The following is a 20802-nucleotide window of genomic DNA, read 5'->3' on the forward strand; positions in this document are numbered from 1 at the left end:
TTTTAACCCCTCCCTGAAATGTCAATTTTACTTTTTTTCCCCCCTATTTTTTTTCCTCCACTCTAAAGAGCCCTAACTATTTTTTAATTTTCAGTCTAAATAGCCTTATGAGGGATTGCTTTTTGCAGGACAAATTGTAGAGTTGAATGACACTCAATCTAGTGAAAAAAAAAAAATTCAAGTGCGGTGAAATTCTGCAAAAAAAAAAAAAAAAAAAGAAGCTATTTCACAATTGTTCTTTTGGATTGAGTTTTTTAAAAAAACATTTATGGGGTTGTCCACTACTTATTATCCCCTCCCCAATGTATCCCCCCAGGGCCCATAAGTGTTTTTGTAATTACTTCCTGGTGCTGTTTCTGCCATTGAGTGGCGCTATCACTGGCCGCTCACAGGCATCACGTGACCCCCGGCTGCAGCCGGCTCGGACATCCGCTGACGTCACAAGTCCAGGCTGCAGTCGAGGGTCCCTCTTCCGCGTTCCACCGGTGGATGCTGGGTTGTGGGCGGGGTTATTTCCCTCCGTCACACCCAGCATCCACCGCGCGCTCTGCCTCTCCCCAATTCATTGGGAAAGCTCGTGGTGGATGCTGGGTGTGACGCGGGGGGTAACACCACCCACAACCCAGCAGCCACCGCGGGAACCCCAGCGCCGAGTCACGCCTCACTTGTCGTGACATCAGCTCGGGGTAACGTGATGCTTGTTAGCGGAAAAGGATAGCGCCACTCACAGGCAGAACCTGCAACAGAAGGTAATTACAAAGACACTTATGGGCCCCGGGGGAATACATTGGGGGCATAATAAAAAGTTGTGGCAAGCTTCTTTAAGTAGTTAAAAAAAAAAAAAACTGAAAATTTGTGTACAAAAATACTTTTGCTTGTGTCGTTACTTTGACTCGTAAGGTTTTCACTTCTCGCTCGATGGGGCTTCTTTTTTGTGCCCAGGGCTGAAATTTTTATTGATATCGTGTTGATTGTTCCTTATTACATTTTTTTCATGGCTTTGCGGTGACTAAAAAAAAAGCCGCAATTCTGGCCAAACTATTTTATTTTCTCTATACTGGTTACTAAATGTACTATTTTGATAGATCGGACTGTCATGGAACAAGGCAACTTTTTATTATTTCTTTATTGTTAAGGAGGGAAAAGCAATAGGAATATTTATTTGTAAAAACTTGCTCGTTTCTTCACTTTATCTTTTAGCCCCATACGAGGACTTGAACCTGCAATCATCTACACCGTATACTGTAATACCACAATATTGTAAAAATCACTGTCTGCTATGAAATCCAACCATAGAAGTACTGTAATGGCAGGGACTAAGTTCTTCAGCAGATCCCCAGCTACAATATCATTGGCTCCCTGCAATCACGTTGCAGGGAGGCCAATGGTTGCCACTGTTAAAGATTGAAAGGGATGGGACCGTTACCTGTGGATGGTAGACGCTGAGTGACTTCACTTTGTGTAACGGTAATAACACCTTCAGTAAGAATATCTTGTGCTCTTCTTTTAATGGTAAGGCAAATCCATTAATTATACTGGAACACAGAATAAAGAGAATTTCTATTATGGCGGTTAGATAGCAGCAGACGGCGCTCCTCAACCATTGGAGGGTAGTAATGACCAAACCAGTGATGAAAAGATGGTCGGTCAGTCAATCCTAGGGAAAATCTAAAAATATACTGTAGTGGGATGTGGGACTGTAAGCAGCCTGGAAGCAGGCAATGTTAGTAATGATGACTCTGTACGATACTTCAGTCAGTATATGTTGGCGCTATATAAGCAACAGAAACAAAGGAATGAATACAGGGGCATTCGTCATCTATAATAACATGATTTCAAGAAGTCTATAAAAGGTGTTAGCTAAAAAATTAGCTTTTTCGGAAAGTGGCCACCAGGGGCGCTGTCTGACTGGAGATGGTGGAGAGAGACCCTCGGATTTTCAGCTACGGCTGATAACGGGACCCCTGTCTGCTCATACAGCATCTTATCTCTGCTCCTCTGCCAAAGTCGTGCATAAAACAAAGAAATGCATGAAATGTACCCACCTCCCGAGGATTTCCAGCAGCTCTGCTATGCCGTTGTGATGTTCTGTTTCATAAATAAACCTAAAAACAGAATAAAGAACCAATAATATATGGAAAAAATGTCTGCGCCGACCTACACCCGCGATCAGTCATTACTGAAATGCGGGTGCTGTCATTCTTATTGTTCAATCTTTATATTGTGATAAGGTCCTAGCAAATTATCCTCCACCCTATGATTAGGAGTTTACATTTTTGGAGGGGAGAATAACCCTTTATTACAAGTGGGTACAACTCTGACTTGCTTGGCTTTTTCCGTAGCGGTAAAGCATTCATCAGAACTTGCCATATATGTTTATAGGGGAATAACCCCAATTAAGTGAAAAAGGGTTCTCCAGTAGTGATGAGCGAGCACTAAAATGCTCGGGTGCTCGAAGCTCGAGTCGAGCACATTGGAATACTGGGGTGCTCGACCCGAGCAACAAGCCCAATGTAAGTCTATGGGAAACTCAAGCATTTTTCTGGCGGTCCCCCCCCCCCCCCCGGTGGTCTGCAGAAGGTCAAAAATTGCCCAAATCGATGGGAACAGTGCTCAATTAAACGTCAGGCAGGCAGAATATATAGGAGGGTGCATGAAAAACATAGCAGGGCACTTTGAACACACTAGTGCCCTCCGATTTTCATGCACCTGTCTCTTTAAAAAAGTCGGCTGGCAATTCATCAGCGGCATACACCGGTACCCGACAATTTAGAACAGAAAGAATAGAGCTTCACACATAGATTAGATAGAAACATGTCAGTCACATATATAAGAAGTACAGTGATAGTGTTGATTACTGTACTTGTCATTTAGTGTTAAAATAAAGGATTTATTAAAAAAAAAAATTGGAGTGGGGTTCCCCGTAATTTTAGTCTCTAGCGGAGGTTAAGCAGACAGCTGGGGCAGATGTTTGAAGCCTGGGAAGGGGGTAATACCCACGGAACTTCCCAGGCTACTAATATCAGCCCCCAGCTGAATACCTAGCCTTTACTACCTATTAAAATGGGGGACCCAAAAAAAAAATGACTTGGGGTCCCGCCTATTTTAATAGCTAGCAAAGGCTAGGCAGACAGCTGGGGGCTGATATTAATAGCCCAGGAAGGGTGCCATGAATATTGGCCCCCTCCCAGGCTAGAAACACCAGCCGTCAGCCGCCCCAGAAATGGCGCATCCATAGGATGCGCCAATTCTGGCACTTAGCCTCGCTCTTCCCACAGCCCTGTAGCGGTGGCAGTGGGGTAATAGGGCTGGGGTTGATGTCAGCTTATAATGCCAGCTGACATCAAGCCCAGGTTAGTAATGAAGAGGTGTCTATAAGACACCCCATTACTAACCCCATAGTCAAAGTTAAAAATAACACAAACACCCAGAATAAAGTCCTTTAATTGAAATAAATACACATTCCTTTAATATTCTAAATTAAACCATACTTACCATCACGCCCATTTCAGCTGAAGCCAACGATCTCCTGCAATAAAAGTAAAATAATAAACCAACCTCATCCTTACCTTTCCATGGTTCCCAGGACAGCTTAAGCTCTGCTACATCGAGATGACAGGCTGGACCGCAGCAGAATGCTGCCATCCAGCTTGCCATGCCGCAGACACTGAGAAGCCTCTCAGTGAAGCTCCTCAGTGTCTGGCTGTGACTGCAACCAGATGAGCCAAGTTCATATCCAATGAACTCAGCTCACCTCATGCAAATCACTGACAGCGTGGGAAAATTCTCCTGCGCATGCGTTGAGCGCAAGAGAATTCTCCCACGCTGGGATGGCATTGAGATGACAGGCTGGGTGGCAGCTGAGCGCTGACATCCAGCATGCCATCCTTCATAGACACTGCAGAGCGCAGGCATGCTTGCGCTCTGCAGCGTCTCTGAAGGATGACAAGCTGGATGGCAGCGCACAGCTGCGATCCAGCCAGTCATCAGAATGCCATCCCAGCGTGGGAGAAATCTCCTGCGCAAGTGCTGAGTGCAGGAGAATTCTCCCACGCTGTCAGTGACGTGCATGAGGTGAGCCGAGTTCATTGGACATGAACTCGGCTCATCTGGATGCAGTCACAGCCAGACACTGAGGAGCTTCACTGAGAGGCTTCTCAGTGTCTGCGGCATGGCAAGCTGGATGGCAGCATTCTGCTGCGGTCCAGCCTGTCATCTCGATGTAGCAGAGCTTAAGCTGTCCTGGGAACCAAGGAAAGGTAAGGATGAGGTTGGTTTATTATTTTACTTTTATTGCAGAAGACATTGGCTTCAGCTGGAATGGGCGTGACGGTAAGTAGAGTTTAATTTAGAATATTAAAGGAATGTGTATTTATTTCAATTAAAAAACTTTATTCTGGGTGTTGTGTTTTTTTTAAATACTTTACTAGAAATTCATGGCGGTCATGTCTAATATTGGCGTTACCCCATGAATTTCGGGCTTAGGGCCAGCTGATAATACCAAGCTGGCCCTAACCCCTTTATTACCCAGTCCGCCATTTTCTGGGGTGGCTGCGGACGGCAATTTGCAGCTAGGGGGTCATAAAGCTTGGGCCTCCCTGCGCTGCGGATTCCAGCCCCCAGCTGCCTAGTTGTACCTGGCTGGACACAAAAATAGGGCGAAGCCCCACAATTTTATTATTTATTTATTTTTTTTAATTATTTCATGAAATAATTAAAAAAAGGGCTTCCCTGTAATTTTGTTTCCAGCCAGATACAAATAGGCATCTGGGGGTTGGGGGCAGCCAGTTTCTGCCTGCTGTACCAGGCTGGACACAAAAATATGGCGAAGGCCACGTCAAATTTTTGGTGAAAAATTCATTAAAAAATTATAAAAAAAACAAAACACATTTAGGGACTGCATCTTTATGAACCCCTCCACTTGAGGTGTTAATAAAGATGCAGTCCCTAAATTATTATTTTTTAATAAATTTTTCCCAAAAATTTTGATGTGGGCTTCGCCATATTTTTGTATGCCAGCCAGGTACAGCAGGCAGGAACGGGCTACCCCCAACCACCAGCTGCCTATTTGTACCTGGCCGGACACAACAATATAGGGAAGCCCTTTTTTTTATTTCATGAATTTCATGAAATAGTTAAAAAAAAAAAAAATACGTGTGGCTTCGCCCTATTTTTGTGTCCAGCCAGGTACATCTAGGCAGCTGGGGGCTGGAATCCGCAGCGCAGGGAGGCCCAAGCTTTCTGGGCCCCCCCCCCCGCTGCAAATTGCAGTCCGCAGCCACCCCGGAAAATGGCGCGTTCATAGAAGCGCCATCTTCTGGTGCTGTACCCAATTCATCCAGGGCCCTGGTGCAGTAGCTCACTGGGTAATAAAGGGGTTAGGGCCAGCTTGGTATTATCAGCTGGCCCTAAACCCGAAATTCATGGGGTCACGCCAGTATTAGACATGACCGCCATGAATTTCTAGTAAAATATTTAAAAAAAAACACAACACCCAGAATAAAGTTTTTTAATTGAAATAAATACATATTCCTTTAATATTCTAAATTAAACTCTACTTACAGTCACGCCCATTCCAGCTGAGGCCAATGTCTTCTGCAATAAAAGTAAAATAATAAACCAAACTCATCCTTACCTTTCCTTGGTTCCCAGGACCGCTTCAGCTCTGCTACATCGAGATGACAGGCTGGAGCGCAGCAGAACGCTGCCATCCAGCTTGCCATGCCGCAGACACTGAGAAGCTTCTCAGTGAAGCTCCTCAGTGTCTGGCTGTGACGGCATCCAGATGAGCAGAGTTCATGTCCAATGAACTAAGCTCACCTCATGCATGTCACTGACAGCATGGGAGAATTCTCCTGCGCATGCGGTGAGCGCAGGAGAATTCTCCCACGCTGGGATGGCATTCAGATGACAGGCTGGATTGCAGCTCAGCGCTGCCATCCAGCTTGTCATCCTTCAGAGACACTGCAGAGCGCAAGCATGCCTGCGCTCTGCAGTGTCAATGAAGGATGGCATGCTGGATGGCAGCACTCAGCTGCCGTCTCAATGCCATCCCAGCATGGGAGAATTCTCCTGCGCTCACCGCATGCGCAGGAGAATTCTCCCACGCTGTCAGTGACGTGCATGAGGTGAGCTGAGTTCATTGGACATGAACTCGGCTCATCTGGATGCCGTCACAGCGAGACAGTGAGGAGCTTCACTGAGAGGCTTCTCAGTGTCTGCGGAATGGCAAGCTGGATGGCAGCATTCTGCTGCGATCCAGCCTGTCATCTCGATGTAGCAGAGCTGAAGCTGTCCTGGGAACCATGGAAAGGTAAGGATGAGGTTGGTTTATTATTTTATTTTTATTGCAGGAGATCGTTGGCTTCAGCTGGAATGGGCGTGACGGTAAGTAGAGTTTAATTTAGAACATGAAAGAATTGTGTGTTTATTTCAATTAAAGGACTTTATTCTGGGTGTTTGTGGTTTTTTTTTTAACTTTCACTATGAGGTTAGTAATGGGGTGTCTTATAGATGCCTCTCCATTACTAACCTGGGCTTGATGTCAGCTGGCATTATAAGCTGACATCAACCCCAACCTTATTACGACACTGCCACCGCTACAGGGCAGTGGAAAGAGCGAGGCTAAGTGCCAGAATTGGCACATCCTATGGATGCGCCATTTCTGGGGCGGCTGACGGCTGGTGTTTCTAGCCTGGGAGGGGGCCAATATTCATGGCACCCTTCCTGGGCTATTAATATCAGCCCCCAGCTGTCTGCCTAGCCTTTGCTAGCTATTAAAATAGGGGGGACCCCAAGTCATTTTTTTTTTGGGGTCCCCCATTTTAATAGCTAGTAAAGGCTAGGTATTCAGCTGGGGGCTGATATTAGTAGCCTGGGAAGCTCCGTGGGTATTACCCCCTTCCCAGGCTTCAAACATCTGCCCCAGCCGTCTGCTTAACCTCCGCTAGAGACTAAAATTACGGGGAACCACACGCCAATTTTTTTTTTAATAAATCCTTTATTTTAACACTAAATGACAAGTACAGTAACCAACACTATCACTGTACTTATTATATATGTGACTGACATGTTTCTATCTAATCTATGTGTGATGCTTTATTCTTTCTGTTCTATATGGTCGGATACCGGTGTATGCCGCTGATGAATTGCCGGCTTTTCATGTTTCACTGTGAGCACTGTTCCCATCGATTTGGGCAATCACTGTAATGCCACAACCATCATGGCTGTGGCATTACAGTGAGTTGCAGACAATCCCTGCATGATTGGTGCTCTAAATAGGGCCAAACATGCAGGACGGGGACCCGAGCTCCCGCCCAAGCATCGCGCAAGTACTCTGCGAGCTCTGAGCATCTCAAGTACGGAGATGCTCGGGCGAGTACCGAGCAGTGGCGAGCATGCTCGCTCATCACTATTCTCCAGCGATGACACACAGTTAAAAATCCATCTTTATTGTAAAAATATTAAAATCTGTATGCACTGGTCCACAAAGAATATCCAAAGATACAAAAAACAACGCGTTTCAGCAAGATGCCTTAATCATGGTGTCATTACATTGACACAATTAAATGACTGTCCAGACTTCTATATTGGGCAAGGGGGTAAGGGAATATTGTCTAAATTCTTACGCGTGTCCTTTGTGGCACTTCTGGCTTCAGAACGGAGTCAGGGGTGACAGACGCTGGTGGGGTCACCGGATGTGCCGTCATGTTTGCACAGACAGATCCGATAGCCGTATCAGTGCACGGTGAATGGTCTGGGAATTGCAACATTCGTCTAATGCCCTGAAGTCCATGTGTGCCACAGTAAACCCAACACATTTGGGCACAGACTTATGGTAAAGCCAAGCTGACCGGTCCCCGCTGCACGGAAAAGGCAGCGGTCAGATGGTCATTTTTACAGAAAGGTCACCCGTTCCAGGAGTCGGGAAAAGCTACAGGCAGCAAAGAACATTTACCACGAAACATGGATCAAAAAACGACAGGCTTGAAAGTATGAATTATTGACGTCACAATCACAAAGCGGCAGCTCGCGTGATACCAGGGGAACGAGCAGTGAAGTGCATTTATTACTTCCAGCACGCGGAGAAAAGAACAATACTTATGACCAGATCCTTCAATTAAGAAACAAAGACCTCGGAACCAAGAACATTCTGTACCAGGAGACTATACGGAGGGGAAATAAAGAAAACCTTACAATATAGACTGCTCAGGAATGGAGGGCACATCCCCGTGTAAAGCCAAGGCACTGACACTTCAGGAACATCCATCAGATCAGTCAGGAAGCAGAAGCCATTGTGGATCAATGTCAGCAGACTTGAGTGACAACAGGAGCAATGGAGAATGTCCAAATGGGATCGTCTCGGTAGTGGACGTAGAAAGTCCTCTCCTTCCCGATTCTTCTCTAACCTTGCTTTGTGTTCTTGTCACTACAGGTACCATGAGGAGATGCCCGGCGCCCATTCAGCTTCCACAGGGAGTCCAGCTCCTCCATATTAGGCTTGAAATCTCCCACTAAAGTCTCAAGAGTTCAGAGGAGACACCCAGACACTGGAGCAGCGCCGGACAGAGCCGCAGGAAAAACATCAGCCCAACTGCAGGACCAGTATCTGATCCTTTGTGCGAGGAGAAACACGAAACAACGACTGCCAGAGCCCTACAAAACAACCTCCAGCAGCTACCGGTTTGTGGGCAAACTGTAAAAAACAGACTCAAGGAGAGGGACACAGGGGCCTGAAGTCTTCAAGTGGGATCTGTGCACAAAGCCCAGCGCTATGCAGACTCATTGGCATTCAGCAGAGAACTTCAGTATTGGCAGGTCTGCATTGGCGCCTTGTTTTCTACAGTCACCTGCTAGGTGTGACCTAGCGCTCAACTGTGATGTAAAAGTTTGGAACATAATGCTCTGGCATGACAGTTTGGCGGTGGTTCAGGGATGGTCTCAGGAGGCATATCCTCATATCCTTCGAGGATAACACAAACCTCCAAATGATACTCAGCAATACCTGGACTGGCATGGGTGCCACTTTCAGACCTTCCTCTGGTGTGGAGGCCCTGGGCTCCTCCTGCTACAGACAATGCCAGCCTCATGGGGTCAGAGTGTATAGGAAGTTCCTGATGACAAAGGTATTGATCCTTGTGACCGGTCTTCACGTCCCTCAGACCTGAATCCGACTGAGAACCTCAGGGACAGGATGTATCGGTGCATCAGACACCACCAAGCAGCACCACAGACTATCCAGGACCGCCGCCTCATCAGGACCATGGCCAGACGTCGGGGGGGCACACGACTGAGACACATTATGAGTTGCCATTATGAAATTCATACAAATCAGATACACCTGGGATTTTATTTTTTTTACGTTGATTTTTTTGGGGGGGATCTTAAATCCAACCCTAGGTTTCCAATCACTATTGATGCACCTTTTTCTTTCCAAACGACACTACTTACTATCAGTAAAGATTTCAACTTTAAATCTCTCATTAACACAGGCCCGATGTGCAAATTATGTGCTCCAATAATTTTTTGGGGAATTCTATGTATATTTTTGTTTTTTTAAGTGCATGTATTTGGGGCTAAACAATCATTTTTGCAATTTTGATTTCATTAAAAATAGTGCCCCATTTGGCTTCTTATAGCCTTCGCGTTCACCCATTCTGGTGCTTTTATCCATCTTTTTCTGAGCTCCTCTCAGATGATTAATGAGCACAGACAACATCCAGTGAATGTGCAAGAAAACAAAGCCTGTAAAATCTAAAACAGTGCAAAATATTTAAATTAAACAAATTGCAAAAATAATATTTAGCCCCAAATACCTGCAATTTAAATAAAATTAAAAATTGGAGGTGGACCCACCCCTTTGTTTTTTTTTTTCTTTTTTATCTCCCGAAGGAAAGACTATATTCCATTAGAGCTTTCTCCGGCCTCGCTTCCCGGAGACATTACACTGGATGCTATTCCCATGGTTGGGCTATGAGACATTATCCTGAAAACGTAGTGATCAGGAATATGGTGCATATTCTCCACCGCGGCACCCAGTAAAGGTTCTGACATCCCACACTGCCTTCCACACCTACCTATAAAATATATTATTGATCTGTTTCCTGATGTAAGCCCGGAGACCTAAGAACTTCCCATAGATTCGGTGGAGTGTCGTCTTCAGGAAATCCCTCTCTCTGGGGTCTTCACTGTCAAAGAGCTCCAATAACTAGGGAATTAAAAAAAATACTAAGTCAGACAACAACAAAAATAAACAACTTTGCAGTCTCAAAATAGCAAAAAAAAAATTCCAAACCTGAAGAACAAACTTCTGATCAATGTATTTCTTTGCTACGTTGGGTTGGAAGTCGGGAGATTCCAGGAATCTCAAGAAAAATTCATACACAAGCTGAAAGAAATGGGGGAGGGTGGAAGGGAAGTTATTAATGAAGTGAAATAAAACTTTTTGTACACAGAAACTCTTAATAAAGGCAAATCCTCCAGGATTGAGACATTCAAATAGGAAGTCTCATCAGAGGCACCGGTGTCATATCACTGGCATCTGCTGAGTATTCGTGGGTCCGGAGGCTGTAGTTTTTTGGGAGTATTTATCTCTGGAATATGCCCCGTCTGGGTTTGAATATAATTTATTGTTCTCAGTTATCAGCCCTTTTATTTTCCGCACCCACTTATAAACTGAGCTCACAAGCCTGGGACAGAGATAAGAGGCCAATACCTGCAAGTGAGGCCATGCGGCCTCCAAAGTTGGCTCGTCTTCCTCTGGGTCAAACTCTGCTCCCGTCGGATTGGAGGACGGAGGTAATGTCCGGAACATGTTCACTGCAAACTTGGAAAAATAAAAAGAAACACAAGGATGAGTTACTAAGTCAGAGAATATCTATGGCCTCTGAAACCAAGTCATATCTCTTCAAGACTTTCGCACTGGTTACTGTGGCTTAATGCCAGGCGTTGTGTGTAAAGGCCTGATATTATTCAGGTTGGGACATCAGAAGACAAAAAAAAAATAGCTTAGGAGTCCTGTGGGCGGTCCTAATCAGTGACATAGACATCCCTATATGAGCATGCATGCAGAGCAATAAGTCAATCCTTGCTCAGGAGTCCGGTGGGCGGGGACTGGCATCCAGAGTCCATCAGTGATTAGTTCCACCCACTGGACTCCTAAGCAAAAAGTTATACTGTATCTTTTTACATAAAATATCAATTTGCTCAGCTCACCCTGCTCTATAACATGGTGCTGATAGATTGTAATTTAACGGTAACAGCTGCTCTTTTGACTTGCGGTCAGTGAATGGAAAGAGTTTTGATGGAACATTCCCATTCACTGACAGCAAGTCACAGGTTGATGTCACAGGTTGATGTCACAGGAGAGGCTTTCGGTGTTGTATGGCTACCTGGCCTGGTCACTCTCTGGAGGGCTCACCATGTGAACGACCTCAGGGTAGATGGGTTCTGTGATGACGTTGCGATTGTGGGTGATGTATTCCACCATCTCGCTCAGCGCCGCTCTCTTCACTTCCTTCCATTTCAGGTCACTCAGTGGGTCCGAGACAAAATCGAAGAGGACGCAGCATTGCCGCAGCTTCTGGACGAACAGCTTTTCCTGCTCGGCTGGGGGTACATCTGCAAACGGAAAGATAAAGATTTAATGCAAAGGGTAAAAATGGTGCCATGAGATTAGTCTTATACAGGGGCGATCAAACGTTTGCCTTTTTTAAATAAAAAATAAAATAAAAAAAAAAGTGCGATTACTTTAGTCTGGTTGTTGTGATGTCATTTTTTCTGGTGATTTTAGTAAACTGGAAGCAAATGGTTGTCAACTATAAGGAAGAACATTTTGTTTGACATTGTTTTATCCCTTTATGTGATAGTTTTCAAAATTTGCAGGACCAAATGTTTTGTATATTTTGTGATGAGTAGTCGAATTTTGCCTAAATTATTTTTTTATGTGTGTGTGTTTTTAGGTTAAAACATGGCAAAGACAAAGCCAAATTTATCACCAGATGTCAGGAAGCTTAATATTCTGAGAGTGAAGTCAGGCAAAAGCCAAAAAGAAGCAGCTATGGAATTCAACTGTCACGTATATTAACCCCTTACTTACCGGGGACGTATTCGTACGCATATTTGCGTACTGCCCGTTCAGTGAGGGCTGCTGCGCTGAGCCCTCACTTAACGGAGCACATGTCAGCTGATTCTTACAGCGGACATGTGCCCGCAACAGCCGCGGGTGGAATCGCGATCCACCCGCGGCTGTTAACATGTTAAATGCCGCTGTCAATCTCCGACAGCAGCATTTAACGCGCGCTTCCGGGTAGCGCGTCATAAGCCCCGCCCACCGGCGACCCCGTCACGTGATCGCGGGTCGCCGATGGGCGTGCATGACAACCCAGGGTCTGCAGCAGACGCCTGTGGTTGTCATGATCTTGTCGCTATGAGCGCCACCTAGTGGTCGGCGCTCATAGCACAGGACCATTTCTGCTGCATGCAGGGGACCTGCTCGTCCCCTGTATCTAGCAGAGGCGATCGGATAGTTGCTGCTTCTAGTCTCCTATGGAGACTATAGAAGCATGCAAAAAGTAAAAAAAAAAAGTTTTTAAAAATATTAAAAAAAAAATATATATATAAAAGTTTAAATCACCCCCCTTTCGCCCCATTCAAAATAAAATATATATATAAAAAAAAGCCACATACACATATTTGGTATCGCCGCGTTCAGAATCGCCCGATCTATCAATATAAAAAAAGAATTAATCCGATCGGTAAACGGCTTAACGAGAAAAAAAATTCTAAACGCCAGAATTACGTTTTTTGGTCGCTGCAAAATTGCAATAAAATGCAATAACGGGTGATCAAAACATCGGATCTACCCCAAATGTTATCAATAAAAACGTCAGCCCGGCACGCAAAAAATAAGCCATCAACCAGCCCCAGATCACGAAAAATAGAGACGCTACGGGTCTTAGAAAATGGCGCTATTTTTTTTTTTTTTTAACCAAATTTTGGAATTTTTTTTCACCACTTAAATATAAAAGAACCTATACATGTTTGGTGTCTATGAACTCGTAATGACCTGGAGAATAAGAAGGGCAGGACAGTTTTAGCATTCAGTGAACATGGTAAAAAAATAAATAAAAAACAACTGTGGTATTGCACTTTTTTTGCAATTTTACCGCACTTGGAATTTTTTTCCCGTTTTCCCGTACAGGATATGATAAAACTAGTAATGGCGTTGAAAAGTACAACTCGTCCCGCAAAAAATAAGCCCTCACATGGCCATATTGACCAAAAAATAAAAACGCTATGGCTCTGGGAACAAGGGGAGCAAAAACGAAAATGCAAAAACGAAAAATGCTTCGGGGCTTAAGGGGTTAAAGAAAGTAAAAGAAAGCTATGGAACAACGGACAAACCTAGAAGTGGACGACCACGGAAAACTTCCTCTAGAGTTGATCACATTATTAAGAAAAAGTCAATATCTGATGTCCATAAAAGTGCTGTACAGATTTCACACGAAATGAAGGAAGAATGTGGGGTCAAAGTGAGTCGCTAAACTGTGGTGTGACGGCTAAGAGCAGTAGGGTTGAATGCACGAGTTCCAGTCAAGAAGCCTTTCATCTCTGCAAAGAACCGGAAAGTCCGACTTGAGTTTGCCAAAGAGCACAGCCAATGGAAAGAGACAGGTTGGTGTATGGTGTTTTGGTCGGATGAATCCAAGTTCAATCTGTTTGGTAGTGATGGCAGCACTATATATACCGCCCAACTGGAAAACGTAATGATGTAAGATACCAAACACCTACAGTGAAACATGGTGGTGGCAAGGTCATAGTTTGGGGCTGCTTTTCTGCATCTGCCATTGGCCCTCGGCACAGAATTGATGGAAATAAGAATGTTACCATATACAAGGGTATACTGGAGAATGTAATGCTACCACATGGTAAAAACAAAGTAGGTAGGGGATGGAAATTCCAGCAAGACAATGATCCTAAGCACACATTCAATTTAGTAAAAAATTGGTTAGCAAAGAAAAATGTCCGCCTGTTGCAATGGCCGAGCCAATCACCTGATTTACACCCTATAGAGCACCTATGGGATGAGTTAGGGCGACGAGTTGGGACCTGTACCCGTAGCACTAAAGATGAATTGTTTGCAGATTTGAAAATTGTATGGAGCAAGATCTCTAAAGATGTCTTGAATACCCGAGTGGAGGTTATGCTACAAAATACTAAGTTATGGCATTGTAAGCAATGAATTACTCTCTATGTTGTGATTAATAAATAGTAGATGCAAAACTTTTGGCAGTTTTCTTTAACCCCTTAAGCACGGAGCCAATTATGTCCTTAATAACCGGGCCAAATTTTACAATTCTGATCACAGTCACTTTATGAGGTAATAACTCTGGCACGCTTCATCCGATCCCACTGATTCTGAGATTTTTTTTTTCGTGGTAAAATTTCTTCGATATGACTTGCGCTTGCTTGTGAAAAAAACGGAAATTTGGTGAAAATTTTGCAATTTTCAAACTTTGAATTTTCATGCCCTTAAATCAGAGAGATATGTCACAAAATAGTTAATAAATAACATTTCCCACATGTCTACTTTACATCAGCACAATTTTGGAACCAACATTTTTTTTTTTGTTAGGAAGTTATAAGGGTTAAAAGTTGACCAGCGATTTCTCATTTTTCAAACAAAATTTACAAAACCTTTTTTTAGGGACCACATCAAATTTGAAGTGACTTTGAGGGGTCTATATGACAGAAAATACCCAAAAGTGACACCATTTTAAAAACTGCACCCCTTAAGGTGCTCAATACCACATTCAAGAAGTTTATTAACCCTTCATGTGCTTCACAGGAACTGAAGCAATGTGGAAGGAAAACATGAACATTTAACTTTTTTCACAATATGTTTACTTCAGACCCATTTTTTTTTTTCTTATTTTCACAAGGGTAACAAGAGAAAATGGACCACAAAATTTGTTGTGCAATTCCTCCTGAGCACGCCGAAACCCCATATGTGTGGGAAAACCACAGTTTGGGCGCATGGCAGGGCTTGGAAGGGAAGGAGCACCATTTGACTTTTTGAATGTAAAATTTGCTTGAATAATTAGCGGACGCCATGTCGCGTTTGGGGAGCCCCTGATGTGCCTAAACAGTGGAAACCCCCCACAAGTGACCCCATTTTGGAAACTAGACCCTTCAGGGTACTTATCTAGATGTGTGGTGAATACCTTGAACCCCCAGGTGCTTCACAGAAGTTTATAATATTGAGCCGTAAAAATAAAATTTTCACATTTTTCCCACAAATGTTGCCCCCAGTTTTGTGTTTTCATAAGTGTAACAGGAGAAATTGCCCCATACCATTTGTTGTGCAATTCCTCCTGAGTAAGCGGATACCCCATATGGGGGAAAAACCACTGTTTGGGCGCACGGCAGAGTTCAGAAGGGAAAGGGAGCTATTTGACTTTTTGAATGTAAAATTTGCTTGAATAATTAGCGGACGCCATGTTGCATTTGGGGAGCCCCTGATGTGCCTAAACAGTGGAAACCCCCCACAAGTGACACCATTTTGGAAACTAGACCCCTCAGGGAACTTATCTAGATGTGTGGTGAGCACCTTGAACCGCCAGGTGCTTCACAGAAGTTTATAACGTAAAGCCGTGAAATTAAGAAATCAAATATTTTTCCACAAAAATGTACTTTTAGCCCCAATTTTTTCATTTTCACAAGGGTAACAGGAGAAAATGGACCCCAAAATTTGTTGTGCAATTGTTCCTGAGTACGGACATACCCTATATGTAGGGGAAAACTATTGTTTGGGTGCACGGCAGGACTTGGAAAGGAAGGAGTGACGTTTGGAACGCAGACTTTGATGGAATGGTCTGCGGGTGTCATGTCGCATTTGGAGAGCCCCTGATATGCCTAAACAGTGGAAAACCCCGACAAGTTACCCCATTTTGGAAACTACACCCTCAAGGATTTTATGTGGGGGTATAGTGAGCATTTTGAACCCACAGATACTACACAGAATTTGATAACATTAGGTAGTCCTACTGAAAATTTTCATTTTTTCACGAAAATGTAGTTTTAACCCCAAATTTATCAGTTTTGCAATGGATAATAGAAGAAAATGGACCCATAATTTGTAATGCTATTTCTTCCGAACGCAACGATGCCTGATATGTAATCAGAAATTACTGTTAGGCCACACGTCAGGGCTGAGAAGGAAGGAGCACTATTTGGCTTTTGGAGCATAGATTTTGGCGGAATAGTTTGTGGGCGACATCAAACGAGCCCCTAAGGTGCCAGAACAGCAGAAAAACCCCAAAAGTTATCCCATTTTAGAAATTAAACATCTCAATTAATTCATCTACTGCTGCAGTGACTATTATGTAACATCCATGCCAGGCTTTATTCTGGAGAATTCCAAATATGCCAGTTAAGTGCCCATACATTGTGCCCCCATACATTTCTCCTGGTGACACACATCCCGTAAATTAAGTGCTCTCCCCGCTACAATAATGGCAAACATGTGGCAGCTTACTGCGGTTTAGGCACAGTGGGGCTCAGGAGGGGGCATTTGGATTTGGGAGCGCAGAATTCACTGGATTTTATTTGAGGGGGCGGGAGCCATGTCACTTTTCCAGAGTCTTTGTACTATCGGTAATATGGAATCCCGTATAGTCTCAGTGACAGATGACAAACCTGAGAGGGGGCAGGTTTTGTGTGGGATAAATTAGGCGTTTTATTGGTAACATTTTGGGGTACATAATTTTTGATTGCTTCCAGAATAAGACTGGATCGCCAGTCTATGCTGAGCACTTATGACGGGTTTTCCATGTAAATCCCACAAAAATGCGATTCAGACGAAACTCAACGGAACCACCCACCACAGAGGCAGATGGAGGCACTTTAGAGTCCGTTTAACGTCTGCTCCGGTGGTCTTCATCTTTTTAGGCACACACAGATCTGTGAACAGAGACCAGACCAAAGGGACTCCTTTAGCCTCATAAGTGAGTGACTCCATCTGTTTTTTTTTTGTCTGAATTGTGGTTTTGGTGAATTTACACGGAAACCCCAACGTAAGCGCTCAGCAGAGAGCGCAGGATAAACGTGAGCAGAGTCTTATTCTGATTTTTTTGGAGGCAGAATGAAGAAATAGACAGCAGTACCAGAATAGTTCTTATTTTTATTTTTGCGCGGTTCACCGTGCGGTATAAGTGATAAGGCGGATTTATTCTTCGGGTCGGTGCGATTACAGTGATACCAGATTTATAGGGTTTTTTTTAGGCTTTGTTGCTATCACACAGTAAAAAATTTTTTTTTTTTAATAAGTGGTTATTTTCATTGCCATATTCTGAGAGCTGTAACTTTTATTTTTTGGTGAACAGAGCTGTATGATGGCTTATTTTTTGCGGGACGAATTGCAGATTTTTCTAGCACCATTTTTAGGCACATAGTAATTTTTGATCGCTTTTTATTCAGATTTTTCAGACACAGAATGAACGAAAAACAGCAATTCAGTTGTTTTTATTTTTTGCGCTGTTTGCAGTGTGGCGAAAGTGATCAGACAGATTTGTCCACCGGATCGGTACGATTACAACGATACCAGATTTATATTCTTTATGCTTTGCTATTTTTACAGACTAAAAAACAGTATTTTACAAACAAGAATTTGATTTTGAATCGCATTCTGAGAGCAGTAGCGTTTTTATTTTTTTGCCGAATGAGCCACATTATGGCTTGTTTTTTGGCGCGACGGTTTGGCTTCATTTATATAATTTTTTTTGCATACGACTTTTTGGTTGCTTTTTATTCACTTTTTTTGTGAGTATTATGAAAAAAAGCGCAATTTTTGCCGTTTTTTTTATACGGCATTGGCCAAACGGACTCAATAATGAGACAGTTTTATAGAAGGGGGTCGTTCCTGACGCTCCGATACCAATGTGCAAGTCATGGTACCATCGGGACCCGCGATTCTCATCGCGGGGGTCCGATGGTTACTAAGGGAGTCGCAAGACCCCCTTGGTAAGCACTTAAATACCTGTCACGATTGATGCAGTATTTAAGGGGTTAATCAGCCCCGATTGGCATAGAGACTGGCTGGGGCCAATACTGCACGGTATCCGCTGTAACACACAGTTGACACTGGCAGGAATCGCCGCCACTGGGCGGCGCCATACTCTTATTCCACAGCGACACATTTTAACGGCGCTGTGTAATAACTACCCTTAATGACCGCTGTAAAAAATGCGTTATGGCTGTCGCTAAGGGGTTAATTAAATGACCATAGCTATATTCAAAAGTATTTTGGTTAAAATTAAGGTCTTGCATGATGACAACCTCATGCACTTTCAATTCATCACCAGGGAAATGGCATCACAACAACCAGACAGAAGGAATCACACTTTAAAAAAAATGCAAAAACCTTTTGGTCGCCACTGTATATCACCCATTACTTCTGCTAGTAAATGCGCACGAAGGCTCTCTCCTCTTGTAGTTTTCTTATAAATTTTCAGAATAATCCATGTCCTGTGTGTACATGGCCATTAAATGACTTGTATCCTGAGCTAGTGGGTGAAGACTAGCTACTTGGAATGTCTCCCATACACAGCAGCACACAGACGTGAGGGATTCATGCTCTCCTGTCTCTATGAATACCAACAACATGTTCAGAAGTAGCAGCAGCATGGGGTAATGTGTACAGCAGTACTGAGATGTGTAGCTGTGCATCCAGCTCTGGGGTGAAGAAAAAGACTTGTTAGAAAGCTCAGTGCCATCTTTCTGCCTGATTTCTCACTCCTCCTTCCTGTTCATAGAGCATAACAGGCAGCTGTAATCAGTATTTTTTCCCCCAGAGTGGATGACAATTTCAGGAGGGAGGAGGAGTGGCTCATATGTGGAGAAAGAGGCACATTTGTCTGATAAGATATATTCCAAAGTGTATTGTATTCGCATTCACTATTGATTTAGGAAACGATTGTTACAGTTTACTGCTACGTCCTCTTTACAATTGATCCTCACTCGGTGGCGCCCCCGAGCCACTTGGCCATGCAGTGAACTTTAGTCAACATCATTCACTCACAATGGAGCAGACTGCAAATCTGTGATAAGCAGCTGGCCCAGGAGAGAGGGGTGGGGGGGGGGGCGCCGCTGTGCACGGAAAAAGAGTAAAAGAGGATGCCGCACAACAGGTCCCGGAGGACACAGCTCCATACACCGTAAAGCTGTCGTTCTCCGGTACTGCAGCTCAGCTTCTATTAAAGTGAATATGACCCAAGAACGGCCATTACACCGTAGAGCTATGGATCAAGGATACTCAAAACGCCCAAGCGATGGTTCATCACAGGTATATGCTGCCTTTCCATGCTGCAAAAACCTCCGATCTCTCATGCTGCCGGATGGGAGCAGCATTCATTATTCTGCACATGACATACTGTATAATGGACGCTAATGATAGTGTGCGCAGTCTCTCCGGAGAGGGGGCCTTTCCATCTTCTCTTTAGTAGTGAACAACATTTGTGCTGTCCCTCAATTCTGGTATACGCAGGTTGCAATGTCGGCCATCAGTGATCTGTATGTGGATGAATGTCAGGAAGACGCAGTCTACGTCCTCCCTGCGCTGCCCTGTCATCACGTCACAAGTTTCCATGGCTGCCACATCCAGCAACATGACGCTCTGGCGGTGCGCCTACAATGACTAGGATTATTTCATGCTAAGGTTTTATAAAAACTATGGGGAAATAAAAAAAAATTGCAACGCATCTGCCAGGTGTGCACGCAGCAATGTGCAGAAACGCGTCCAGTCTGCAGCCTCTGTGCCGCAGCTTAAAGGGATAATAGACAAATAAAAGAAAGTGCATCCCCACCTGAGGACTGTCTCTAATGCACTTTGTCTATTGGGCCCCTGGGAGTTGAACTCGAGCAACATGGCTGGGGGCAAGGGCGACGCGTCTAAGTCAGTACAGCATCCAACATGTACATGGTGAAGATGCAGAGAAGGAATGCGACGTATAATGCAAACTCAGGACCCCTAGCCCTTTAACCACCACTTGCAGGAAGGGACTTGCCACTCCAACCCCCGAGTACTCTGGGGGTCTCCGTACTGGAGGCAATGATGGGGCGTTCATCGATCACCTGATCCTGCAGCTAATTGGATGCCTCAGTGTCTGGTGACCGGACGGATGAAATGTCCTGACAAAGGGCACCGGAGCAGGCAGGCGGGGGTGCGGACTGCTAAGTGACGCTTTGCTCCCGGCACGGCTGATCACTGGATCGTCGAGTCCAGCGGCAGCAGCGGTTATGCACGGCTTCTATCAGCTTGTTAGGGTCCCAACAGGCTTCTGTCAAATTGCAAGAGCTGCAATGGGACTAAATGAACCCAAATATAAATTTTAAGATATATTCTTAAAATACCCCGAAAATTGAAAAAAGAATGGTTTTCTGTTCCTGCTTTTGTGGCCAAACAAACAGACAGTTCTGAGGAGATGAGGGCCATTGATGTGGCTGCTATGGGATACAAAGCCTCAGTGAAAGCATGTGCGGAAGTGGAGCTGAGCAAACTGCAGCTAGGAGCCCGTGTGAGCTGCCAGGAGGGTCAACTGCACCCGACTGTGGGCTTTATGGATGGAATTAAATGTGGATCCAGCGAGGATCCACTCGTATCAGCAATGGTTATATTTATGTACACTGTGCGGTGGAGGCTGCTCACTGCTGAGGGTCTGCTACAAGTGTATTCAATGTGCACAAGCCTGTTCGTCAGGCTGCGTCCAGCGGCGCATATGTCAATGGAGTTATTCCCAGTGTAGA

The 20802-nt window shown here is 44.3% G+C and overlaps 1 protein-coding gene across 3 annotated transcripts in view; it reads right to left on the bottom strand.

The window, feature by feature from the left end:
* PPP2R5C (protein phosphatase 2 regulatory subunit B'gamma) overlaps positions 1-20802 on the bottom strand; it is a 70466-nt gene that overhangs the window by 20417 nt on the left and 29247 nt on the right. For all 3 annotated transcript variants that reach the window (XM_073638400.1, XM_073638401.1, XM_073638402.1), the window contains 6 exons: positions 11420-11619; positions 10715-10825; positions 10295-10387; positions 10077-10207; positions 2046-2105; positions 1427-1535 (listed from right to left, as the gene is read on the bottom strand). In XM_073638400.1, coding sequence (XP_073494501.1) covers positions 1427-1535; positions 2046-2105; positions 10077-10207; positions 10295-10387; positions 10715-10825; positions 11420-11619 — 704 coding nt within the window. The remainder of the gene's footprint in view (positions 1-1426; positions 1536-2045; positions 2106-10076; positions 10208-10294; positions 10388-10714; positions 10826-11419; positions 11620-20802) is intronic.

This window comes from Phyllobates terribilis, unplaced genomic scaffold (genome assembly GCF_046119375.1).
Source record: "Phyllobates terribilis strain yellow unplaced genomic scaffold, ASM4611937v1 Scaffold_7__3_contigs__length_470593459, whole genome shotgun sequence".
Taxonomy (NCBI): Eukaryota; Metazoa; Chordata; class Amphibia; order Anura; family Dendrobatidae; genus Phyllobates; species Phyllobates terribilis.